This window comes from Chlorocebus sabaeus, chromosome 25 (assembly GCF_047675955.1).
Source record: "Chlorocebus sabaeus isolate Y175 chromosome 25, mChlSab1.0.hap1, whole genome shotgun sequence".
Lineage (NCBI taxonomy): Eukaryota > Metazoa > Chordata > Mammalia > Primates > Cercopithecidae > Chlorocebus > Chlorocebus sabaeus.
In genome coordinates this window covers 27,554,083-27,580,993 of record NC_132928.1, presented here as the reverse complement: position 1 = coordinate 27,580,993, position 26,911 = coordinate 27,554,083, and the positions used below count along the sequence as shown (strand labels likewise).

At 48.7% G+C, this 26,911-nt stretch overlaps 1 protein-coding gene across 2 annotated transcripts; it reads left to right on the top strand.

The window, feature by feature from the left end:
- The first annotated feature begins 1,587 nt into the window (after positions 1–1,587).
- On the top strand, positions 1,588–26,277 carry RNPEP (arginyl aminopeptidase). Of its 2 annotated transcripts, XM_007988954.3 has the most exons (11): positions 1,588–2,086; positions 7,792–7,932; positions 8,270–8,418; positions 15,795–15,911; positions 16,952–17,187; positions 19,820–19,933; positions 21,228–21,340; positions 21,511–21,619; positions 23,115–23,339; positions 24,489–24,631; positions 25,681–26,277. In XM_007988954.3, the coding sequence occupies exons 1-11, from the start codon at positions 1,640–1,642 to the stop codon at positions 25,837–25,839; spliced, it is 1,953 nt and encodes a 650-aa protein (XP_007987145.1). In that variant the 5' UTR covers positions 1,588–1,639; the 3' UTR covers positions 25,840–26,277. The 2 variants fall into 2 exon arrangements, with proteins under 2 accessions (XP_007987145.1, XP_037841681.1); XM_037985753.2 differs by lacking the exon at positions 8,270–8,418 and having other exon boundaries at positions 1,620–2,086.
- Positions 26,278–26,911: the final 634 nt, after the last annotated feature.

Below are 26,911 nucleotides of genomic sequence, written 5' to 3'. Positions count from 1 at the left end.
CCGCCTCCCGGGTTCACGCCATTCTCCTGCCTCAGCCTCCCGAGTAGCTGGGACTACAGGCGCCCGCCACTGCGCCCGGCTAATTTTTTCTATTTTTAGTAGAGACGGGGTTTCACCATGATCTCGATCTCCTGACCTTTGTGATCCGCCCGCCTCTGCCTCCCAAAGTGCTGGGATTACAGGCGTGAGCCACCGCGCCCGGCCCACACCCAGCTAATTTTTAAAAATATTTTTGTAGAGAGGGGATCTCCCTCTGTTGCCTAGCCTCGTCTTGAACTCCTGGGCTCAAGCAGTCCTCCCGCCTCAGCCTCCCAAAGTGTTGGGATTACAGACGTGAGCCACCACACCTGGCCTAAAATCTTTTACCCTTTAGCCAAGGATGACATCCTCTTCCTCTGTCAATATTTAACTAGAAGGATCAGGCTAGGCATCTCTTTGTTGTGCTCCCCAGCCTCCTTTTCTTCCCATATCAAGCACAGCACGTGGAAGTGTCATGACCTGTTTTCTCGTGCGTGTGCTAAAATGTGAGTCAGGCTATGAACACCACAGGGAGAGGAATTGTGCCAGACTTATTCCAACTGTACCCCAGGCACTAAGCTGAACAACTGGGGTCTAGTAGATACTCAAAGTGCATTGCATCAAAGACTGAATAATTTCAAGATAGGAGTATTCAGTGTCTACTATGTACCAAGCATATCTACCATAAGCATTATTTCATGAAATAAAATAATTTCAACTCTATAAAACTAGGAAGCACAGAATAGAATACTATTTCCCTTGATGAAAAACTCACTACATTATTCTTTTTAAAAATCTCATTTCCTAGCTGAACAGTAAAAACCTCATCACTGATTAGCTCCTGTTCATAGAAGACCCACTGCAACCCACTGGTACAGAAGAGAAACAAAGTATTCAGTGAAGATGTCCCTAGCACAATAAGCGGTACAATACAGTAAGGGAAATAGAAGTGACATGCGATGGACAGCCAGGTCTAAAATTGCGCGGTGCTGATTGCTGTCCCTTAACCCAACAGTAGAAAGATAGGCGTGCCTGGAGTTGCTGGGGGGCAAGCCTCGATCCAGTGTGAATTCCGTGGACTTGTGCAGGGTTTTACTGTTTGCCAAGTGTGTTAGACACGTTACCTGGTAGAGTTCTCACATTACTTCGTGAGATACACAGATATTATGACTCTATTTTACTGATGCAGAAAGAGGCTAGGGAAGAGTCATGTTTCTTGTGCGACTTGCCCAAGGTGATACACAGTCCTAACAACCGGCCTACCGCAGGGTGTATGATCTCGAACTCAGACCTTCCCAGCCGGGGCTCAGTCCTCGACGCTGCCTAGAAGATGAGGCAGCAGGAAGGGTCAGCAGAGAAGGGTGCCCCACCGAGACGACTGGAACACCTCAGTAGGATACAGGTGCGCAAACGTGGGCCACACGATCCCACTGGCCTCTTTTGTCCTAAGCGCCGAGGCACTGGTGCAGGTAGAAGAGTGGGCGGTAGAGCGCAGGGAGGGGATGCGATCGGGCGCAGATTTCGGGGGCGGGGCCCGCGCGGTGGGGGCGGGCCCGCGGTGCTGGGGGCGGGGCTCCCCTCGGGTTCGTGGCCAGGCGGGTGAGCAACGGCGCTGCGGACCATGGCTAGCGGAGAGCCTTCCCCCGGCGGCGGCGCGGCCCGGCGACCACTGCACTCGGCGCAGGCGGTGGACGTGGCCTCGGCCTCCAACTTCCGGGCCTTTGAGCTGCTGCACTTGCACCTGGACCTGCGGGCTGAGTTTGGGCCTCCAGGGCCCGGCGTAGGGACCCGGGGGCTGAGCGGCACCGCGGTCCTGGACCTGCGCTGCCTGGAGCCCGAGGGCGCTGTCGAGCTGCGGCTGGACTCGCACCCGTGCCTGGAGGTGACGGCGGCGGCCCTGCGGCGGGAGCGACCCGGCTCGGAGGAGCCGCCCGCGGAGCCCGTGAGCTTCTACACGCAGCCTTTCTCGCACTACGGCCAGGCCCTGTGCGTGTCCTTCCCGCAGCCCTGCAGCGCCGCCGAGCGCCTCCAGGTGCTGCTCACCTACCGCGTCGGGGAGGGACCCGGGGTGAGTGAGCCCCGGACTGCGCCCGCGGCTGCCTGCCCGCCCTTCCGGCCCCGAGCCGCCCTACGCCCGCACCTACCCCACCCAGGAGGAGGGACCGGGAGGACCCTTCCAGCGCGTCCCTGGAGGGGCCGAGCTCCCCGCGCGCCGCCTCTCGGCCTCCTCCCCTTGCTTCCTGTTTTCCTCCCGGGCTGCCTGGTTTCCTTCTTCTGAACTTGCTCCAGTCATTGAGCGGTGCACCCTTCGCCTTTTCCATCCTTCGGCGTCTCTTCCCTGGCCTTGGCGGCTTGTCTACATTGCGCCGCATTCCCGCTCATCGCACACTGCCGTTTCTGACATCTTCCGTGGCTTCCTGGATGACCTATTGTTCATGCATTTCACTTAGTGCTGTCTTGGACTTTTGCACCGAGGTCCCTGATTATCAGCCACCTTATCTCTGCTTTATGGTGCCTCGGGAATTAGCCAGATGCTGATCTAGGTCTTTGTTCTGTGTGGCCTTCTAGTTCCACGGTTAAAGCTTATATCTTTGTTTTTGTTTCCTCCTGTGAAGTCCTGGATTTGATTAACCAAGGAATTTGAGTAAAAGTGAGAACCGGAATTAGGGTGCTATAAGTAATAATTTGGCCTTCTCACTGTTAGTTAGCTCTTTAATTTTTTTCGGAGTGGGGGGCAAATACTGGAAATAAGAGATGGAGTTAGGTGGCTTATGTCTGTAAGAGTCAGAAAATCCTTAGGCTGTGGCTGCCAGTTATCGCTCAGGTAGAATGAGTTGCAAGTTTCACAGTAAACAGCTTGCTTACAGTTTAATTTTTCTTTTATTTATGTATTTGAGGCAGAGTCTCACTCTGTCGTCCAGGCTGGAGTGCAGTGGCAAGATCTCGGCTCACTGCAACCTCTGCCTCCTGGGCAGAGGTTCAAGCCATTCTCGGACCTCAGCTTCTCTGGTAGCTGGGACTGCAGGCGTGCGCCACCACACCTGGCGAATTTTTGTATTGTTTAGTAGAGACAAAATTTCACCATGTTGGTCAGGCTGATCTCAACTCCTGAGAACTCCTGACCTCGAGACCCGCGCCGGGCCCACAGCTTGGTTTTGTACGTTAGGGAGACATGATACATCAATCAGTATATGTAAGAAGTACATTAGTTCGGTCTGAAAAGGCGGGACAACTTGAAGCAAAGGCAGGAAGACTGGAAGCAGGAAGGAGCTTCCGGGTCACAGATAGGTGATACACAAATGGTTACCTTCTTTTGAGTTTCTGATGAGCCTTTCCAAAGGAAGCAAATCAGATATGCATCCATCTCAGTGAGCAGAGGAGTGGCTTTGAATAGAATGGGAGGCAGGTGTGCCCTAAGCGGTTCCCAGCTGGAGTTTTCCTTAGTGATTTTGGGGCCCCAGAGATTTTCCTTTCACAGCCAGATAACACCACCGCACTCCATCCTGAGCAACAGAGTGCAACCCTGTTTTAACAAAAAAAAAAGCAAAGATGATGAGTAAGCAATTTTGGTGGAGGTGGGGATTATGGCTAATATTTAATAAGATGAACCAGGCACTAGTCTTAAGTGCTTGACATATGTTAAATGAGTTGTCTTTCCATAAGTGGCTAACATGGTGCATGGTGCATGGTGGGTAAGCTGTGTTAACTTTTACTGCTAACTTTTGTATTTATTTATTTATTTTTTTGAGACAGGGTCAGAAAGCTCCCTACATTGTTCTTTTTCAAAATCTCATTTCCAGGCTGGGTGCTGTAGCTTACATCTGTAATCCCAGCACTTTGGGAGGCCAGGGCTGGCAGGTCACCTGAGGTCAGGAGTTTGAGACCAGCCTGGCCAACATGGTGAAACCCCATCTCCACTAAAAATACAAAAATTAGCTAGGTGTGGTGGCTCACGCCTGTAATCCCAGCTACTTGGGAGGCTGAGGCAGGATAATTGCTTGAATCTGGGACACGGAGGGTTGCAGTGAGCCAAGATCATGCCATTGCATTCCAGCCTGGGTGACAGAGCAAGACTCCATCTTAAAAAAAAAAAAAAAAAAATCTCATTTCCTAGCTGATCAGTAAAAACATCACTGATTGATGGCATTCAATGATCAGTCAATTGATCAATCATCATTGACTGGTAGAGTGGCACCATCTCAGCCCGCTGCAGCCTTGACTTCCCTGGCTCAAGTGATCCTCCCACCTTAGCCTCCTGAGTACCTGGGACCAACCACAGACCTGCCACCTCCACACCTGGCTAATTTCTGTTATTTTTTATAGAGATGGGGTTTCGCCATGTTGCCCAGGCTGGTCTTGAACTCCTGGGTTCAAGTCATCTGCCCACTTTGGCGTCCCAAAGTGCTGGGACTACAAGTGTGAGCCAACATACCTGGCCTAATTTTTTTTTAATAGACTTCATATTTTAAAACATTAATAGAAGAATTGAGCAGCTAATTCCCATATACAGTCCAGTACTCCCTACATAACATACTCATATACACACAGATTCCCCTCTTGCTACCATTTTACATTAGTATGACACATTTGTTACAGTTAACCAATGCTGATATATTATTAACCAAGACTAAATCATTTTACATTAGTATAATATTTGTTATAATTAATAAACCAGTACTGATACTGGAGTCCATAGGTTTTTCAGAGTCCCTTAGTTTTTACTTCATGTCTTTTTCCGTTCCAGGAAGCCATCCAGAATTCCATGTTATATTTAGCTGTCATGTATCCTCTTGGGACTCTGACAGTTTCTCAAACTTTCCTTGTTTTTGATACAACTTTGACAGTTTGTTTTTTGAGACAGGGTCTTGCTCTGTCACCCAGGCTGTAGTGCAGTGAGCGACACAATCATGGCTCACTGCGGCCTTGATCCCCCTGGTTCAAGCGATCCTCCTGCTTCAGCCTCCCCACCAAGTAGCTGGGACTACAGGTGCATACAACTGCACCCAGCTAATTTTTTGAATTTATTATTTGTAGAGATGAGGTCTCACTGTGTTGTCCAGGCTGGTCTCAAACGCTTGGGCTCAAACAATCCTCCCACCTTGGCCTCCCAAAGAAAGTGCTAGAATTACAGGCATGAGCCACTGCTCCCAGCCAGTTTTTTATTTTTTTATTTTTATTTTTTCTATGGAGACAGAGTCCCCCTGTGTTGCCCAGGCTGATCTCAAACTCCTGGCCTCAAGCAATCCTCCTGTCTTGACCTCCCAAAGTGCTGGCATGTGAGCCACTGAACCCAGCCAACCTTGACAGTTTTGAGGAGTGTTGGCCAGGTATAGTGTAGGATGTCCCTGTATTGGAACTTATCTGATGTTTTCTCATGATTAGACTGGGATTATGAGTTTTGAGGGGCAATTCACAGAGGTAAAGTGCCTTTTTTTTTTTTCTTGAAATGGAGTTTCGCTTCTGTTGCCCAGGCTGGAGTACATTGGCGTGATCTTGGCTCACTGCAACCTCCGCCTCCCTGGTTCAAGAGATTCTCCTCCCTCAGCCTCTGAAGTAGCTGGGACTACAGGCATGTGCCACCACGCCAGGCTAATTTTTGTATTTTTAGTAGAGACAGGGTTTCCGTATGTTGGCCAGGCTCGTCTTGAACTCCTGACCTCAGGTGATCTACCCGCGTCGGCCTCCTAAAGTGCTGGGATTAACAGGTGTGAGCCACCGCGCCCAGCCAAAGTGCCATTTTCATTGGGTGTTGAGGACGCATAGTATCCATATGATTTATAACTGTCAGCGTTGATCTCGGTCCCCTGGCTGAAGCAATGTTTATCAGCTTTCTCCACTCTCTCTCATCCCTTTCTATACTGCACTGTACCTGTTATAAGGACACTAATTAATTTTTTCACACACAAAAGCTCAAAGAAAAACCCAGCATCCCAATGTAGCTTCCTTATGCCTCTTAAAATAGGTCTCAGACACCGCTGTGTTCAGAGCCCTTCATTAGACTTGCCCAGGCCTGCCTCTCCCACTCTGCATCTGGAGCCTGCATCTGTTTATGCCTCTGCTCATGTTGCTGCTTGTCTCCTTGTCAATGTCTCCTCCCTGCCTTTCCAGCCATCTCAATCCTGCTTGTCTTTGAAGGTCCAGCCAGAAAGTTTTCTTTCTTCCTCTGTGAAATCATCCTGGAATAATCGAATCCATTTCTAAATTCTAAATGGTATTTGTTGCTGACATATACTCCACCCTGCTCTGCTTCCAGGTAAATGAAAGCCTGTTTGCTGTAGGCAAAAACTGGGTTTCATTATAATCATTCAGATTTGCCTTTTTTTTTCTGAGGCAGAGTCTCGCTCTGTCACCCAGGCTGGAGTGCATTGGCATGATCTCAGCTCACTGCAACCTCTGCCTCCTGGGTTCAAGCAATTCTCCTGCCTCAGCCTCCTGAGTAGCTGGAATTACAGATGCATGCCATCACGCCTGGCTAATTTTTGTATTTTTAGTAGCAACAGGGTTTTACCATGTTAGCCAGGTTGGTCATGAACCCCTGACCTCAAGTGAGCCACCTGCATCGGACTCCCAAAGTGTTGGGATTACAGGAGTGAGCCACTGCACCCAACCCAGATTTGCCCTTTGTTTAAGAGCTAACAGAATGCAGATAAAGAATCATATAACCAGTGCCTATGATATAGAATACATTTCTTTTGAAAAGGTAAATTTTAGGAATAGAAAACAAATATTAAACCAGGCGCAGTGGCTCATGCCTGTAATCCCAGCACTTTGGGAGACTGAGGCGGGCAGATCACCTGAGGTCAGGAACTCAAGACCAGCCTGACCAACATGATGAAACCCCATCTCTATTAAAAATACAAAATTAGCCGGGTGTGGCGGCACATGCCTGTAATCCCAGCTACTTGGGAGGCTGAGGCAGGAGACTCACTTGAAACCCGGGCGGCGGAGATTGCAGTGAGCCAAGATCACACCATTGCACTCCAGCCTGGGCGACAAGAGTGAAACTCTGTCTCAAAAAAAAAAAAAAAGGAAAGAAAAAAGAAAACATATATTAGGCTGAGCATGATGGCTTATTCCTGTAATCCCAGCACTTTGGGGGACTGAGGTGGGCCGGTTGCTTGAGGCCAGGAGTTGGAGACCAGCCTGGCCAACATGTTGAAACCCTATCTCTACAATACAAAAATTAGCTGAGCTTGGTGGTGCACGCGCCTGTGGTCCCAGCTACTTGGGAGGCTGAGGCATGAGAATCACTTGAACCTGTGAGGTGGAGGTTGCAGGGAGCCGAGATTGCACCACTATACTCCAGCCTGGGCGACAGAGCGATACTCTGTCTCAAAAAAGAAAAGAGAATACGTATTAATCACTGACTCCCAGTTGAGTTCTGCTTTTCTGAGTCATCACAAGTCCAAATGCAGTTGCTTCAGTAGTTTTTTGTTTGATGAGAAACTACTGTAGAGAGAAGGACACAGACAGGGTACAGATGAAAGGGTCAGAGGCTAGGTCCAGGGTCCCTGAGATGATGCATGGGATGCCGTAAGGAAAGGACCCTTTCTGGTGGCTCTGCCCTGTGAAGTGGGTGTCATACTTTGGCTTGGATTCCAGGATGAACTAAATACACAAGAGGAGAGAGCTTTCTAGTTCGAACCAGACTGGCTGGCAGAAGGGTTTTAAGGATTACCTAAAATTCTCTCATTCCAGCCAGCTCACTTTTCTGGCCAGACTGAGCTCGTGTGGGAGAGATGTCAGTTCTGAAATGTTCTTCTTTTCACTTAGGTTTGCTGGTTGGCTCCTGAGCAGACAGCAGGAAAGAAGAAGCCCTTTGTGTACACCCAGGGCCAGGCTGTCCTAAACCGGGCCTTCTTCCCTTGCTTCGACACGCCTGCTGTTAAATACAAATATTCAGCTCTTATTGAGGTAAGGAGACTAAGATTAGGTGCACCTTCCCTTGGGATTAAGAAATAATTTCAGATCTATCAAACAGGTCACATTTCAGTGGTAAATTATTATATCCATTCAGTAGTACTTCTGAAAAATTGCTTACTTTTAAATTCTTCCACCTACTGAAGTTGTACGTAGCCTTCCTCTAAATCCCATCAGTTGAGCACAGATTTAGTTTCTTGAAACCTTTGTGTTCTCCAAGATAGACTCCGGGCCATTATCATCACACACAGGTGGCTGGTCATGCTTTATTCAAACTAATCAAAAGGAGACTCTCTCCAGGTAAAATCTCCTAAGCTTTCTCTGTTGTCAGGTCCCAGATGGCTTCACAGCTGTGATGAGTGCTAGCACCTGGGAGAAGAGAGGTCCAAATAAGTTCTTCTTCCAGATGTGTCAGCCCATCCCCTCCTATCTGATAGCTTTGGCCATCGGAGATCTGGTTTCGGCTGAAGTTGGACCCAGGTAGGAGACAAAGACCCCACAGGCAAGGTTGGATTGGCCTCAGAGGCAAGGAGGACTCTGACCAGTGGACCTGCTGGGGTGGTTCTTGGGGAGTCTTGGATCCTCTGTCTGAGTCCAGAGCCTTTCTGCAGCTCATGCAGCATGAGCACAGCTGGAGGAAGTGCTCGTTTTCTCCCCACCTTTCCTACTCCCTCTTTCCAGTTCCAATCCTGCTGCCTGGAATAACATCATCAGCCCTGCTAGCAGTAGTGTTGTCCTGGGCTGCCTTACAGAGGGATGTTGGAATTTAGGCTGCAATTTTGGGAAATTGGTTTTTGTTTTTTTTTTTTTGAGATGGAGTCTCGCTGTGTTGCCCAGGCTGGACTGGAGTGCAATGGCATGATCTCGGCTCACTGCAACCTCTGCCTCCTGGGTTCAAGCGATTCTCCTGCCTCAGCCTCACAAGTAACTGGGACTGTAGACATGCCCCACCACGCTCAGCTAATTTTTGTATTTTTAGTAGAGACGGGGTTTCACCATGTTGGCCAGGCTGCTTTCAAACTCCTGACCTCGGGTGATTCACCTGCCTCGGCCTCCCAAAGTGCTGGGATTACAGGCATGAGCCATCATGCCCGGCCTGGGAAATGGATCTTTATTAATATCTTTAAGTTTTAATGCCCTTCTAGCAGCTATGTCTACTTTCCTATCTTCATACCAAATCTTCCCCATTTTCTTTTGCACTTAGTTACTGGAAATACACAACTTTGGTATCATTATTTCCTTCTAAGAGGGAAGTGGACTCTCCTTCGTGTCTGCAGCGGATGCGTGAGTCTAAGCCTGCGGTGGCAGCAATGCCTTCGTGAGGTTAGATGGATCTTGGGAAGATAAAAAGTGATTTTGTAAGGTTTCCTGAGAAAAGAGGTTTGACCAGGAGTCTAGATTTTTCCTGGCTCACATATTACCTGCCACTGTAACTTGGTCCCAGTGTGGGAGCATCAAAGGCTGGACAGTGAAACTGGTGACCTTTTCCTGGTGCTGTTGCTGTTCTTTATCTCTAGCCCTGCTCCCAGTTCCTAGAGGCAGTGGTGTCCTTGACAAGATTAGTTATAAGCCTCAGACTTCATAATTGGGCTCAGTGGCACTGCTGGTATCATGAGTCTTAGTTTCTGGTTATCAGATGGAATAATAGATGGGATTCCACTGGCATCTGCTCCCAGTGCACACACTCAAAACAATACCAGTCTGGAAAGACAAAGTGCCCTCGTCTTACGAAGGGCTGTCTTCCTAATAGGCAGGGTAGGAAATAACCAAAAGGATGTCATCTTTGCAACAGACAAGCAAGTAGATAAGTAAAGGAATGTCGTTTCCAAGAATACCCTTACTAAGGTTCTATTTGTGAGAGTATGAACTATTAATGGGAAATGAGAGAACAATAGATTCTAAAGATACTGAATGATAATGATTTCTTTTTATACTGCCTGTAATAAAATGACAACATGGTATATTGAAGTAGGTGACAGGATCCACTTAACTGGTGGTAATGACTTATTCCTTCCCTGATTAGATGGACAGTCCTTGCCTCCTGGGTCACATTGTAGGGTCTTGTGGGGGGTTTATTTATTATTTTTGAGACGGAGTCTTGCTCTGTTGCTGAGGCTGGAGCGCAGTGGTGCGATCTTGGCTCACCACAACCTCCGCCTCCCAGGTTCAAGCGATTCTCCAGCCTCAGCCTCCTGAGTAGCTGGGCCTACAGGTGCATGCCACCATTTCTGGCTAGTTTTTATACTTTTAGTAGAGATGGGGCTTCACTATATTGGCCAGACTGGTCTTGAACTCCTGACCTCGTGATCCACCCACCTCAGCCTCCCAAAGTTCTGAGATTACAGGCGTGAGCCACCACACCCGGCCGTGGGGGTTTATTAAATGGGAGGGTTTTCTGGCAAGGTATGTCACCTATCCCAGTCCCTGTTACTGCCAGAGGAAAATCCTGGGCAGAGGGGAATTATGGATATATCCCAGTAGGCCCTTTTATTTATAATCTCTTCTAATCCTTACACAGACTCCATAAGGATGATACTCTCTACATTTTAAAAATAAGCAAACCAAGGCTGTGGTGAGTGGCTTGTGCAGGACCACTAGTTGGCAAAACTGGAATTAAAATGCAGGTATTTCCGTTGCAAATCCAGTGCTCTTTGCACTATACTACGGGTGATGAGATTGCAGCTTGACTGAGAGCGTCCTCATTTATTTTGACAGAAATGTGTGTCCCGGTGGAGGTATCTTGGATGACTGTCTTAAACCTTCTAGTTGTAGCAAGCTGAAGTCCACTGGGCTGAAGGACTATGGTAATTTTGATATTCAAGGTGGCGGTAGAACAGTTCACAAAGTAATTCCTTGAAGACACTGACTGCCGTCCCATGGTCTTTTTCTGTCTGGTGTCCTGTCACATCATCTTTGGCAACTTTTATCTCCTAACACCCAGGGTTGAGGGTGGCTGCAGGGTTTCTTGTGCTCTGCCCTGCCCTTCATGTTTTCCCCTCTCTCCCTCCCTCTCTCTTTCTCTCTTTCTTTCTTTTCTTGTCTCGCTCTCTTGTCCAGGCTGGAATGCAGTGGCACAAGAGCCCACTGAACCTCAGGCTACCAGGCTCAAGCAATCCTCCCACTTCAGCCTCCAGAGTAGCTGGAACCACAGCTACTCTGTCACCAAGCCCAGCTAATTTTGTTTATTTTTTGCAGAAGCAGAGTCTTGCTATGTTGTCTAGGCTGATCTTGAACTCCTATGCTCAAGAGATCCTCCCACCTCGGCCTCCCAAAGTGTTGGGATTGTAGGCATGAGCCACCGCACCAACCTTCAGGGTTTCTTGACCTCTACTCAGAGAGCCTTCTTCACTCTGTCAGCCACCCATATTCACAGCCATGCTCTGGAATCTAGAGCCTAGACATCGTCATTGTCATGAACTGTACCATATCTGAACTTTTAAGCCACTTGTCCTCATTCACCCTGACTCTGCTAACCTTCCAGCTCTCTGACAGCCTCCCTCCCACTATATTCCACCACGTCTCCTCCTTGAGCTCATGGCAGCCTCCCTTCCGGCAAGCCACTCATTTCTCCTGGGCAGTCAAGACCCTCCTGACTGGGCTTCCCTGCCTGGCCCAAGTGTGTGGTTGGTTACCTCTTACCAACACCCCAAACCTCCTTGCCCACTATTCCGCTGCTGTAATGTCCCAGTCCCTTGTTATACAATTCCTTTTCTCTACTTCTATGAGTGAGTATTTGGGAGATATAGAAAATAGTGAAACTACACAGTAATACCACTATAACTTTCTTTTTTTTTTTTTTTTGAGACGGAGTCTCGCTCTGTCACCCAGGCTGGAGTGCAGTGGCACGATCTCAGCTCACTGCAACCTCTGCCTCCCGGGTTCACGCCATTCTCCTGCCTCAGCCTTCCGAGTAGCTGGGACTACAGGCGCCCGCCACCACACCCAGCTAATTTTTTTGTATTTTTAGTAGAGACAGGGTTTCATCATGTTAGCTAGGATGGGCTTGATCTCCTGACCTCATGATCTGCCCGCCTCAGCCTCCCAAAGTGCTAGGATTATAGGCATGAGCCACCATACCCAGCTACCACTATAACTTTCTCAATTCCTCGTGAAAAGTTGGAATTAAAGGAAAGTCGAAATAGACATTTGTGAGGTTTTCCAGAAAAATGTAACAGATGTATAGTCTTCAACAGCAGGTGTGCTTTCAGCGTTGTTCAATAGTCGTTTTGTTTATCTTTCCATCTCACTCCCTTTACACTGTTCTAAGACTATACTCTTCAAATTTACTGTCCAATCCCGTCCCCTCACTTAAGCAGAAGGTCTTGTCTCCTGTTTTACTGAGAATATTAAATTCATCAGATATGATTATGTCAGCTTCCTGTCCTCCACTTAAAAAGTTATCTTCATCTGCTTCTATCCTTCCAGACTGCGATGAGGGTCCTTCCTTCTGTTTAAAGCCAAATCTCTTCCCTCACATGTCCTCTAGGACTTTGCCTCATCACTTACGTCTCTGTCTTCAAATCTGCAGCCTCCCCCTCTAGACAAGCACCAGTTTCTCTTAGATCTATAGCAAAGCAAAAAACAAACTCAAGGCTGGGCGTGGTGGTTCACGCTTGTAATCCCACCTCTTTCGGAGGCCAAGGTGGGTGGATCACCTGAGGTCAGGAGTTCGAGACTAGCCTGGCCAACGTGGTGAAACCCCATCTCTCCTAAAAACACAAAAATCACCTGGACATGGTGGTGCATGCCTATAACCCCCGCTACTCAGGAGGCTGAGGCAGGAGAATCACTTGAGCATGGGAGGTGGAGGTTGAGCCGAGATTGCACTACTGCACTCCAGCCTGGGCAACAAAGTGAGACTCCACCTCAAAAAAAAAGCCAAAAACAAACAAACAAACAAACAAACTTGGCTGGGTGCAGTGGCTCATGGCTGTAATCCCAGCACTTTGAGAGGCTGAGGCAGGTGGATCATGAGGTCAGGAGATCTAGACCATCCTGGTTAACATGGTGAAGCCCTGTCTTTACTAAAAATACAAAAACAAAAATTAGCCAGGTGTGGTGGCGGGCGCCTGTAGTCCCAGCTACTCAGGAGGCTGAGGTGGGAGAATGGTGTGAACCCAGGAGGAGGAGCTTGCAGTGAGCCTGGGTCGCGCCACTACACTCCAGCCTGGGCGAAAGAGCAAGACTCCGTCTCAGCAAACAAACAAACAACTAAAAAAACCCTTAACTCCATATTCTCTTCTGGCACAACACTCTGTCCTTCCTTCTGTAGCCAGGTGACTTGAGTAGCATGTATACTCACTGGCTGCACTTCTTGAAACCCCCCCACCCCACCATCATTTATTGCTACAATCTACAATGGAATCCAGCCCCCCACCCTTGCCATGCCGTTGAAACTCTGTAGTAAGAGAGGTCATTTGCCTCAATACAGGTAACACATGTGATGCTTTTTAGCCCTCGCCTTCATGTTCTGCTGTTTTTCTTCAGGCCCCGTTGACCCTCCTCTAGCTTCTGTGCCACCACCCATGCTGGTCGCCGGGCCTCCTGGTTAGTCCTTTCTCATCTCCTTCCCTGACCCTTTGCCCAGCTCCTTGTGTGTCGGTGTTGCCCAAGGCTCTGTCCTTGACCTGTTCTTTTCTCCTACATGCTTTCCGTGGAGAAACTCACTCATTCTTGTAGTTTAACATATTTTCTGTGTCCTGCAGCCAGAATGATCTCTTAAAACTCAATCTGATAATGTCACTTGTTGCCTTAAAATGCTCCCATGGCTCTGAAGGTCCAGTTCTGTAACAGGGTATCTGAGGCTCTTTGTGACCCGACCCTCTTGGGCCTCTCAGGTCCCATCTCCTGCCACTGCCTCCCACATTGCAGTCTGATCCTGTCCTCGAGTAATCCCAGACCCTCGGTGCTTCCTCACATGCATATGCAGCGTTCCATGTCTAGGTCTTTGCTTTTGATATTTGGGAAGTACCTGATACTGGTTTCCCTATATCTTTTCTTCCTGTTGGAACAGTTCCTGTCCTTCAGCAAAGGCAGAGAGGAAGTTTTCCCTCATCCTGGCCTGGACCTATCCCACTTTGCCATCAGTCTTTTTTTTTTTTTTGAAACAGAGTCTTAACTCTGTTGCCCAGGTTGGAGTGCGATGGTGCGATCTTGGCTCTCCGCAACCTCCGCCGCCCGGGTTCAAGTGATTCTCCTGCTTTAGCCTCTCAAGTAGCTGGGATTACAGGCATGCATCACCATGGTCTGCTAATTTTTTTTTGTATTTTTTTTTAATAGAAACAGGGTTTCACCATGTTAGCCAGGCTGGTCTTGAACTCTTGACCTCGGCCTCCCAAAGTACGGTGATTACAGACGTGAGCTACCAGCCCAGCTAGTCTCTCATTCATATGTCCGTATGGAAAAGCAGTTCTACAGTGCAGCCAGGGGCTCTTGGTCAAGCAGAGCCTTTGGCTGCAGGAGCCGAGTCCATTGCATCTTTCCATTAGACTGGATCTTCTTGTTTTGTTTTTGTTTCCTCCAAGCCACCTTTGTTTCCCTATCTTTTTATTATGTAAATTTCAAATATCTAGAAAATTGAAAGGATGATGCATTGAACACCTATAGAACCATCTACTTTGTTATACTAGTTATATGAGTGGATTTGTTTTTGTTTTTGCTAGACTGTTTAAAAGCAAGTAAATCTGTGTGCCTCTCTGAAGAATAGAGGCATTCTCCCTTAGAACCACAATCCCATTACTGTACCTAAGGCAGTTAACATATTCCTATTAACATTAGTAGGTTTGGATCGGACACAGTAGCTCATGCCTATAATCCCAGCACTTTGAGAGGCTGAGGCAGGTGAATCATTTGAACCCAGGAGTTCGAGACCAACCAGGGCAACATAGCAAAACCCTGCCTGTACGAAAAATAAAAAAATTAGCCAGGCATGATGGCATGTACCTATAGTCCTAGCCACTGGCGTTGGGGAGCTGAGGTGGAAGGATCACTTGAGCCCCAGGAGGCGGAGGTTGGATCACATCACTGTACTCCAGCCTGGGCAACAGAGCAAGAACCTGTCTTTAAAAAAAAAAAAAGATTTGTCTCTTAAGGTTTTATTCAATTCCAGATTCTATTATTAGAACCCTTTCTTCTTCTTCTTTTTTTTTTTTTTCTTTTTGAGATGGAGTCTCCCTCTGTCTCCCAGGCTGGAGTGCAGTGGCGCCATCTCGGCTCACTGCAAGCCCCGCCTCCCGGGTTCACGCCATTCTCCTGCCTCAGCCTCCCAAGTAGCTGGGACTACAGGCGCCCGCCACCACGCCCGGCTAATTTTTTGTACTTTTAGTAGAGATGGGGTTTCACCGTGTTAGCCAGGATGATCTCGATCTCCTGACCTCATGATCCACCCGCCTCGACCTCCCAAAGTGCTGCGATTACAGGCGTGAGCCAGCGCACCCAGCCTTAGAATCCTTTCTTATCTCTCCTATAAGTAGAGAGAAGAAAACTAACATTTACTGTATAAACCGCTGTTTGAAGGGCTTTTGTGTGTTGTCTTATTTAATCTTCACTCATTTTACAGATGAGGAAACTGAGGCTCAGAAAGGTTCAATCACTTTTGCAAGATTGCATTCAGTAGTGAAACCATAACCGTGTAGCACGGTTCCACCTCCATGAAGCTGTCTGGGGTCCTTGTTTCTCAGGTGTGGTGAGCGGTCTCTTGGATCTGTGTGGTGATCTGATCTTGCACCCCGTCACTGTGGCTGACTGCACTGTCACATTCACTTGTCTGAGGCCAGTTTTCTACAGGTGCTTTCAGGATCGGGTCACTGTGATGGTCTCTAAGCACCATTCTGCTTTCTCTGCTCTCTTGTCTTTAGGAGCCGGGTGTGGGCTGAGCCCTGCTTGATTGATGCTGCCAAGGAGGAGTACAACGGGGTGATAGAAGAATTTTTGGCAACAGGAGAGAAGCTTTTTGGACCTTATGTTTGGGGAAGGTGTGGTATCACATTGACTCTAGTGACTCTAGTGTCTCCCGTTAAACTGAGTCCCTGGTTTCCATTCTCCCTCTTCGTGTGGCTTCTCCACCTCCTGCCTCCCAGAACAAAGTTTCCCTGATCCTAGAAGTGAAGGAGAGGAGGAAAAGAGGAGGACATGAGCCAGGCTCTGCACTGTTGCTGAGGAGAGGACCTAGGAGACGAGGTTCTTTTTTTTCTTTTTCTTTTTTTTTGAGATGGAGTCTTCTTGCTGTCGCCCAGGCTGGAGTGCAGTGGCATGATCTCAGCTGACTGCAGCCTCCACCTCACCTCCCAGGTTCAAGCGATTCTCCTGCCTCAGCCTCCAGAATAGCTGGGATTACAGATGCCCCCCACCACAGCTAATCTTTGTATTTTTAGTAGAGACAGGGTTTCACCCTGTTGGCCAAGCTGGTCTCGAACTCCTGACCTCAGGTGATCTGTCTACCTTGGCTCCCAAACTGCTGGGATTACAGGTGTGAGCCACTAGGCCCAGCCGAGAAGAGGTTCTTGAGGTGATGAAAATGTGACCTGCAGTTGCCAAGTTTGAGATGGGGCAGCCACCGTCAAGATCCTTTGTTGACCTGTGTTTTCCCATTGCTGCAAGTTTCCCCACACTCTGTTTTTAACTTTTGACATCTTCAGACTTAGGCTCCTTAGATAAAAGGGTGCACATTGGTATGACCCCAGGTTGGCCTCCAGGGGACTTCATGTGATGGAGCTGATAATATACTTACCACCTCCACACCTGCTTGGAAGGAGAGAGGGAAACAAATGCCTGGAGAGTGAGCTCCAGGAGAGCAGACACCACCTGGACGAGGGAAGTCCCGGCAAGGCAGGGGAGCCACCTGGGAGAAGCACTGAGGAGCCTGGGCTTTATTTTCCACACTGGGCCCGAAATCATACTCTGCCTGTTTAGTGACTGCATCTCTTAGGGCTTGGAAATAGGCTGGAAAAGGAAGTGAGGTGGGGTCTGCTCCAGGGAGCCAGGGCCTCTCGGTGACCTCTCTGCTTCTCGGCAGGTATGACTTGCTCTTCATGCCACCGTCCTTTCCGTTTGGAGGAATGGAGAACCCTTGTCTGACTTTTGTCACACCCTGCCTGCTAGCTGGGGACCGCTCCTTGGCAGATGTCATCATCCATGAGATCTCCCACAGTTGGTTTGGGAACCTGGTCACCAACGCCAACTGGGGTGAATTCTGGCTCAATGAAGGTTTCACCATGTACGCCCAGAGGAGGATCTCCACCATCCTCTTTGGTAAAGTGTCCACCCCTCTCCTAAGGACTCTGCCTCCCATTCTTAACCTGTGGGGCCAGTGTGATCTCCTTATGGGGTTTCAGAATACAAGTGGGGTTTCAGAATACAAACCACATACATGGTTTGACAACTGACTTTTTCTTTCTTTCTTTTTTTTTGAGGGAAAGTCTCATTCTATCGCCTAGGCTGGAGTGCAGTGGCCCGATCTCGGCTCACTGCGAGCTCCGCCTTCCAGGTTCATGCCATTCTCCTGCCTCAGCCTCCTGAGTATCTGGGACTATAGGCGCCTGCCACCATGCCCGGCTAATTTTTTGTGTGTTTTTAGTAGAGATGGGGTTTCACCGTGTTAGCTAGGATGGTCTTGATCTCCTGACCTCATGATCTGCCCGCCTCAGCCTCCAAAAGTACTGGGATTACAGGCATGAGCCACCACGCCAGGCCGACAACTGACTTTTTTAAAAAAAATATTTCCCCAGCTCATTAAGTGTTGTTTTTTTGTTTTGTTTTGTTTTGTTTTTTCTTGAGACACAGTTTCACTCTTGTTGCCCAGGCTGGAGTGCAATGGCACGATCTCGGCTCACTGCAACCTCCACCTCCTGGGTTCAGCGATTCTCCTGCCTCAGCCTCCCGAGTAGCTGGGATTACAGGCACGCACCACCACACCTGGCTAATTTTGCATTTTTAGTAGAGACGGGGTTTCTCCATTTAGGTCAGGCTGGTCTCGAACTCCCGACCTCAGGTGATCCACCTGCCTCAGCCTCCCAAATTGCTGGGATTACAGGCATGAGCCACCGCACCCGGCTCATTAGATTTTCTTCTATAGCTGCATATATGGATGTTTTTTAATTTACTGGTTGTTTCTAATTTTCTGTTGAAATATGTTGACAAACTTCCTTACATATAAATGTCTATTCATATCAGATGATTTCAATAAGGATAAATTCTTAGAAACACAATTTCTGGGTCTGAACTTTTTTTTTTTTTTTTTTGAGACAGAGTCTTGTTCTTTTGCCCAGGCTGGAGTACAGTGTTGCAATCTCAGCTCATTGCAACCTCAGCCTCCGTGGTTCAAGCAATTCTTCTGCCTCAGCTCCCCCACATCCCACCCCCTGTAGCTGGGATTACAGGCATGCACCACCACGCCTGGATAATTTTTATGTTTTTAGTAGAGACGGGATTTCGGCATATCGGCCAGACTGGTCTTGAACTCCTGGCCTCAAGTGACCTGCCTGCCTAAGCCTCCCAAAGTGCTGAGACAACAGGTGTGAGCCACTGCGCCCGGCCCTGAACATTTTAAATTACAGAGTCTTTTTTAGTACATATTGTCCATTATCTTTCAGAAAGTTTGTACAAATCTATACTTTCAGTCAGAATATATATAGCAAGAGCCTATTTGTGAATATCTTAATCAGCCATTAGGAATCCTGCAAGCAAATATTTTTATCCCGTTGTACAGTTGAAGAAACTGAGACTGAGAGAGGCTGAGTCACTTACTCAGAGTCAAAACATCTAGGAAAGGGCAGAGCTGGCTGGTTCCAAAACCCTGTCCCCCTCCCCTCCACTATTCCCTCAGTCATTGTTTGTAATGCAGAAGGAGACTTAGAGATCCTTAAAATTTTGGGGTTGGTAATTTCTTTTGTCTGACAGAAACAGTCAGATGAAAATAATTCTAAGTTTTCACAGAAGATCAAACCATTACCAAGCACGGTGGCTCACGCCTGAGGCGGGTGGATCACCTGAGGTCAGGAGTTTGAGACCAGCCTGACCAATATGGTGAAACTCCGTCTCTACTAAAAATACAAAAAGTAGCCAGGCATCGTGGTGTGCGCCTGTAGTCCCAGCTACTTGGGAAACTGAGATAGGAGAATTGCTTGAATCCAGGAGGCGGAGGTTGCAGTGAGCTGAGATCGTGCCACTGCACTCCAACCTGGGCAACAGAGCAAGACTCTGTCTCAAAAAAAAAGAAGATCAAATCATTTTCTAAAAATAAGGCCGGGGGCCGGGTGTGGTGGCTCACACTTGTAATCCCAGCACTTTGGAGGCCAAGGCAGGCAGATCACCTGAGGTCAGGAGTTTGAGACCAGCCAACGTGGCGAAGCCCCCTCTCTACTAAAAATACAAATGTTAGCTGGGCGCGATGGTGCACCTCTGTAATCCCGGCTACTCGGGAGGCTGATGCAGGAGAATGGCTTGAACCCAGGAGGAGGCGGAGGTTGCAGTGAGCCGAGATCGCGCCATTGCACTCCAGCCTGGGCGACAGAGCGAGGCTCTGTCTCAAAAAATTAAAAGAATAAATAAAATAAGATAAAATAAAAATATAGTACTTTGATAAGGAAAGGTAACTGTCAGAAAGGTGCGATTCTCCCAGTCCTCATTTAAGAGAGAGACTAACAGCCTAAGTTAACCAAGTCCTTTGTAGCCCACAGCAACACGGAGCTAGGGACTGAATCAGGCTCTTTGTAACTGTCCCTATTTGCCCTGGGTCCCCAGGAGGGTAATGTTATTAAGCTTCAGGTATCTGTTGCTGTTCTTCTTGAGGCCACAAAGAGGCAGCACAGTGTCTCTGTCAGGAAAATACACTTGGATGTGGTGACAGACTTTTTCCTGGGGCTTATGTTTGATTCTGCACCAGGCGCTGCGTACACCTGCTTGGAGGCTGCAACGGGGCGAGCTCTGCTGCGTCAGCACATGGACATCACTGGAGAGGAAAACCCACTCAACAAGCTCCGCGTGAAGATTGAACCAGGTCCAGGAGGCTCCTCTGTCTGACACCCACTCCCTTCAATTGAGCTTGGAGCCCCAAGTTAATGCAAACTTCATGTTGATCAGTGCACACTTAGAATACTTTATTCGGAGGGAGGGGCACTCCAGAGCTCTTTCTGGCTATTTCTCTGGCCACTAGGCTAACTGAACCCAAGCCACTGCAGTCAGATAGGAGTTCTGTCCAGTCTGCACGGTTCGTGATGACTTTACCATTGCTTTGCATTTGTACAAGTCTGTATTATTTTACCAGGCTGTTTCCCATTCCTTCATGATCATCAGGGCAGATCTGTGGATTCTGTAGAGTAAAAGCATTAGCCTTATTTTACAGAGGACGGGACTGAGTGCCAGACAAGTTAAGTGTCTTGTCCAGGTCATATACCTAATCAGTGCATGACTGCAACTGAGATCTGGGTCCTCTCTCCAAATTCAGAGCTTTTTACTTCCTAACATTTTCCTTCATTCCATGTGTGACTAATCTGAAACCTTTTTATGCAGTCGAAGCTCATGTTCCTTGGTGCTGTTAAGTGTGTAGATGAATTTCTTGGAGACTGGTAATTAGTTTTAGCCTGGAACAGCTGTGAAAACAGCACATTGGCTGGGCCTGGTGGTTCATGCCTGTAATCCCAGCTTGAGGTGGGTGGATCGTGAGGTCAAGAGTTCAAGACCAGCCTAGCCAATATGGAGAAACCCTGTGTCTACTGAAAATACAAAATTTAGCTGGGCGTGGTGGTGCATGCCTGTAATCCCAGCTACTGGGGAGGCTGAGGCGGGAGAATCGCTCGACCCCGGGAGACAAAGGTTGCGGTGAGCCGAGATTGTACCACTGTACTCCAGCCTGGGTGATAGAGCAAGACTCTGTCTCAAAAAGAGAAAAAGAAAAAAAAAACACCGATCTGAGAGGGGAGGTTGAGTATTTAGGTGGTGACCAATAGGGATGGAAAAGACACAGCCTGGTGCTCAGTGGGAAGAGTTGATGGAACCTACCCACACAATATATCCTGGGACTGAGGAAATGTGTCCGCTCCTCTGGAAGGCTGGTTTCTTTGTCTTCATATTATATCCACAGTAAATGACCCTCTGAGATCTCCTTGGAAGCACCTTGAGAGAGGCCAAGATCTGGAGAGAGCCCAGGATCTGGACTCCTTGGCCTTGCTGTCCCTGGGGAAGCTGAATTCTGATCTCTTCCATTGCTAGTCTTTTGACTGTAGAGCTAGAGAAGAACGTTACGGGTGACAGGCTACAAAAGCTTAAATCTCGTCTGCTTTCTCCTCTGCCAGGTGTTGACCCGGACGACACCTATAACGAGACCCCCTACGAGAAAGGTTTCTGCTTTGTGTCATACCTGGCCCACTTGGTGGGTGATCAGGATCAGTTTGACAATTTTCTCAAGGTATAGTCACATGAGGGGAGAAGGAAGAGGAGCGGATAAAGCCACTGGGCCTGAGCAAGGGTAGAGGCAGGGGGCGAAAGAGGTAAGGGGTTGGGGGAGGACCCAGGACACAGAAGGACTCCACTCCCCACGGGGCCAGAGAGGGTCTGAAGAGCCTTCCCTCCTCACAGGCCTATGTGCATGAATTCAAATTCCAAAGCATCTTAGCTGATGACTTTCTGGACTTCTACTTGGAATATTTCCCTGAGCTTAAGAAGAAGAGAGTGGATATCATTCCAGGTAAGCAGAGGAACTGGCCTACAGGCTTCTAAAAAATAGTAGAGAAAGATATCTCATTTACACTCGGAAAGATGGTGGTGAGTGGGAAACACTGGGTCAGAGTCAGCTAGGTAGGGGCATTTTGAGGAGCAAACCCAGAATCCTGGGATTTATTCCAGACAAATGACTTCTTTTGACTCCTCTCTGCCTCATTTTCTCCCAGTCTGTTTCCTTACTCTCTCCTCTCCTCTTGTTTTCCTCACACCTGGACACACATAGTCAGACCCTTACCTTGCCCAGAGAGCTGCCACTGCTGCTGCTGCTGCTGCACTGCTGCTCCGAGCTAAAACTCACAGGGCAGGAGCGGAGGCAGCACCCCCTCCTACGGCCTTCTGAGTGAAGGCAATCCCAGTAGCTGTCCTAATTTCTTTCTTTCTTTTTTTTTTTTTTGAGACGGAGTTTCACTCTTGTGGCCCAGGCTGGAGTGCAATGGCATGATCTCGGCTCACTGCAACCTCTGCCTCCCGGGTTCAAGCAATTCTCCTGCCTCAGCCTCCCGAGTAGCTGGGATTATAGGCATGCGCCACCACGCCAGGCTAATTTTGTATTTTTAGTAGAGACAGAGTTTCTCCATGTTGGTCAGGCTGGTCTCAAACTCCTGACCTCAGGTGATCTGCCTGCCTCAGCCTCCCAAAGTGCTGGGATTACAGGCATGAGCCACTGCGCCCAGCCCCCAATTTCTGCCTGGGAGGTACTGCTTCCAAAGAAAAAAGGAAAAATGTTCTGTCATGGATGACACAGTCCATTAGACATACCCCCACTTTTTGCTGTGGCCTGAACCCCCCTGAGTCACTCTGTTGTTGGTTTGATGAAGTCTGCGTCCTCTGACAGTAGGATTGGTCAGGCCTTTAGCAGCACCTACTGTTCCGTTGGAGGCTTGCATTTTAATGTCATGGGACTCCGGAGCTAATGGTAGTTAATAATTCTAGAGTACTTACTATGCATCAGGTGGTATGCTAAGCTTTTAATGTTTATTTGCTCATGTAATCCTCATAACCGTCACTGAGGCAGGGCCTATCACCCCCACTTTATAGATAAAACTGAGGTGCAGAGGTGAAGTAACATGCCCGAGGCCTCCCAGCTAGTTAATGGCAGAGCAGGGGTAGGAACCCAGGCAGCCTGGTCCTAGAGCCCTGGTGCTTAAGTACAGTGTGGTTCTGGTGATCAGTAGGAGAATGTACACGTGACTAGAACATCCACCAACTTGGCTCTGACAGCACAGTGCTAATTTGGAGTGAAAAGCACTTTCACGGTCGAAACGGCACAGTCTCTAGATATCATTATAACTAGGACTCTGCTGGAGCAAGTGGTTACATGGGAAAGTAATGTTAAATGCTGGGGAAAGAGTTTGGGATGGAGAGAGGAGAAACTTGAGGTCTCTGGGAGTTGCTTGAACCAATTGACTGTAACCTGGCCAGAGAATTCTGATAGTATCTTCTCTCCTTCTCCCAAACAGGTTTTGAGTTTGATCGATGGCTGAATACCCCTGGCTGGCCCCCTTACCTCCCTGATCTCTCCCCCGGGGACTCACTCATGAAGCCTGCTGAAGAGCTAGCCCAGCTGTGGGCAGCCGAGGAGCTGGACATGAAGGCCATTGAAGCCGTGGCCATCTCTCCCTGGAAGACCTACCAGCTGGTCTACTTCCTGGATAAGATCCTCCAGAAATCCCCTCTTCCTCCTGGTAAGAAAAAATGGTGAACCAGGGCTCCTTGTGTGCAGAGCTTTATGTCAGGGGCTAGAGAGAGACTCACAAAAAGTAGTGGTGCCTGCCTCTAGGGGACTGCCACGTACAATAGGGAGGCTGGCCCTCCACAAGGAATGTGCCATCGGAAGGTTACGGGTTCTACCTACAAGCACCATAAGGACAAAGTCACAAAGCCTGGCAGTGCTCAAGTCCGAAGCTTCTGCAGGTGACTCTTGTAAAGCCTTTGTGTCTATTTTTTTTTTTTTTTTTTTTTTTTTTTTTGAGACGGAGTCTCGCTCTGTAGCCCAGGCTGGAGTGCAGTGGCCGGATCTCAGCTCACTGCAAGCTCCGCCTCCTGGGTTCACGCCATTCTCCGGCCTCAGCCTCCCAAGTAGCTGGGACTACAGGCGCCCGCCACCTCGCCCGGCTAGTTTTTTGTATTTCTTAGTAGAGACGGGGTTTCACCGTGTTAGCCAGGATGGTCTCGATCTCCTGACCTCGTGATCCATCTGTCTCGGCCTCCCAAAGTGCTGGGATTACAGGCTTGAGCCACCGTGCCCGTCCCTTTGTGTCTATTAAGTCATTTAATTCTCACAGCTCCTCTGGGAAGTAGGTGGTGTGATTTAAATACCCACATGACAGAGAATGAACTTGAGGTACAAACAGGTCACACAGAAGCCAGTCATCCAAAGCTCTCAACCACTAATGTTTTGTGGCTGCTCAGTCAAAATAATGTTCACCAAGAGGTTAAAAAAAAAAGTTAGAGCCAAGATGACTTTTAGCAGGTGAGTAGCAGGAATACAAATGGGACAGGATATTGGGGGAATATGTCTGCTTTAATCTTGCTCTGTCGACCAGGCTGGAGTGCAGTGGTGCTATTGGCTTAAGGCAACCTCCGCCTTCTGAGTTCAAGCGATTCTTGATTCTAGCGCCTCGGCCTCCAAGTAGCTGGGATTACAGGTGTGCACCACCACAACGGCCAATTTTTTTTGGTATTTTTAGTAGAGACAGGGTTTCGCCGTGTTGACCAGGCTGGTCTCACACTCCTGACCTCAAGTGATCCGGCCACTTCAGCCTCCCAAAGTTCTAGGGTTACAGGCGTGAGCCACCGTGCCTAGCCACAAATCATTTCTTTCTCTTCTCCAGGGAATGTGAAAAAACTTGGAGAGACATACCCAAGTATCTCAAACGCCCGGAATGCAGAGCTCCGGCTACGATGGGGCCAAATCGTCCTTAAGAACGACCACCAGGAAGATTTCTGGAAAGTGAAGGAGTTCCTGCATAACCAGGTGGGTGACCTCTGCCTCGCTCTTCCCGAAAGCACACCGGGACCCACTCGGCCATACATGAAGTAATCATGTGGACAGGGCTCATCGAGGACTCATCTGAGGCACAGAGGGAGGGGCAAATGACCTGAGGACCCTACCACTCAGCCTCTTTACTAGTGTGGCTTTGAAGGCATTGCCCTAGGGACAAGAGGAAGCCTGCAGGCCTGTGGAGCTTTCTGCAGTTCAGCTGGTGAGACCCCAGGAAAAAAAGCTGGCCAGAGCCAACCCAGAGGCGGGAAAGAGGGTGATCACATCATGCGGGAAACGCAAGAGGGAAAGGGGCCAGAGGTCGAGCGAGAAGAGCAAAGGCTTGGAGGATAGGTCCCTGCTGCCCTGTGACTTGGGCATGGTTGGGACAGCAGCCAGACCCTCTGTCACCATGTGGAAGTTGCCCTGTTGGGGAAGGGCCCCAGGCTCTCAGGATGAACTGAATGTCATCAGATTCCGGAGCAGGGAGGGGCTGGACTGGAGACGAAGCAGTGCTCTGCATAAAGTCAGGGCTGCGTGCCTGTTTGGGGATATTCTGAGCCCTCTGACAGCCTCCTCAAGGCTCTGGATTTTAGGAACTTGTGATGTTGCTGGCTTTTATTTGTGTGAATTTGATCTGTGGGTTTTCCTTTGTTTGCCTGCAGTTGGACCGTATGCGGCTGTGAGCTTTATGTGCCGCAGCCGTTGATATCTGCTATTCACTTGATGGCTCACCACCTACCCCTTTCCAAAAGTCTGGAGTCCCACTGTGTCAACCCAACTCATTTGTTTTGTTGAGTGTAGACATCCCCAAGTTAGCATGGATTGGGATGCATATTGAGATCCATCTCCATGGATCTTTGGCCCCCAAGAAGATGCCAGAATTAGAGCACTTCTGATAAGAAACTCCTCATTCCACTGTGGTACCCACATCCCTTTTAGCACCTAGCCATGGCTGCTATTAGGCTGGTACTGGGGGGCAGGAGGGCTGGACAGACCCACCGGGAAAGCTTCTTAGGCATGTGTATGTGTGTTTCTTGCAGGGGAAGCAGAAGTATACACTTCCGCTGTACCACGCAATGATGGGTGGCAGTGAGGTGGCCCAGACCCTTGCCAAGGAGACCTTTGCGTCCACCGCCTCCCAGCTTCACAGCAATGTTGTCAACTATGTCCAGCAGATCGTGGCACCCAAGGGCAGTTAGAGGCTCGTGTGCATGGCCCCTGCCTCTTCAGGCTCTGCAGGCTTTCAGAATAATTGTTTGTTCCCAAATTCCTGTTCTCTGATCAACTTCCTGGAGTTTATATTCCCTCAGGATAATCTGTTCTCTAGGCTTAGGTATCTGTGACTCTTGGGCCTGTGCTGTGGTGGGAACTTCCTTCTCTAGTCCACTGAGCCCTGAGACAGAGAACCTGCCCACAGCTCTCCCCGCTACAGGCTGCGGGCACTGCAGGGCAGCGGGCCTTCTCTGCCTCTCCGCCTAAGTCTCTGGGAAGAAGTGGAGAGGACTGATTCTCTTCTCTTCTTTTTTTTCTTTTCTTTTTTCTCTCCTTTTTCTTGCTGATTTTATGCAAAGGGCTGGCATTCTGATTGTTCTTTTTTCAGATTTAATCCTTATTTTAATAAAGTTTTCAAGCAAAAATTGTTATGTATTGAGTGACTATTACATTTCTTCCACCAGGGGTCCCCACTGTGTTTGTTCAGGAAAGGTCACTGGGGGAAGCCCAGAGAATGACAGTGTTTCCCTGTCCTCAGCAAACAGCCAGGGTGAAGGAGGTGGGTGTCCCACCCATGCATATGAAAAAATATATGGCAAAATGGCACAGCTGGTACAGGAAAATGAAAAAGGAATAGCATTCCAGTTCTCTGTGAAGCAGCTGAATTCTCTCCCTGCAGCAGCATTCCTATTATCATTTCCATCACTAAGAAAAAAAAAATGGGCTGGGCACAGTGGCTCATGCCTGTAATCCCAGCACTTTGGGAGGCTGAGGCGAGAGGATAGCTTGAGCCCAGGAGTTTGAGACCAGCCTGCCCAACATAGTGGGACCTCATCTCTACCAAAAAAAAAAAAAAAAAGGTCGGGCGTGATGGTTCACGCCTGTAATCTGAACACTTTGGGAGGCCGAGGCAGGCAGATCACTTGAGGTCAGAAGTTTAAGACCAGCGTGGCCAACGTGGTGAAGCCCCATCTCTACTGCAAAAATTATATATATACAAAAATTAGCCATGCATGGTGGCATACACCTGTAGTTCCAGTTACTTGGGAGGTTGAGGCA

Bases quoted from the DNA above. Each gene is read 5' to 3' on its own strand.
- RNPEP (XM_007988954.3), top strand. From the start codon at position 1,640: ATGGCTAGCGGAGAGCCTTCCCCCGGCGGCGGCGCGGCCCGGCGACCA. The intron at 15,912-16,951 runs GTGTGGTATCAC...GCTTCTCGGCAG, and splicing joins GGACCTTATGTTTGGGGAAG to GTATGACTTGCTCTTCATGC. The intron at 17,188-19,819 runs GTAAAGTGTCCA...ATTCTGCACCAG, and splicing joins GATCTCCACCATCCTCTTTG to GCGCTGCGTACACCTGCTTG.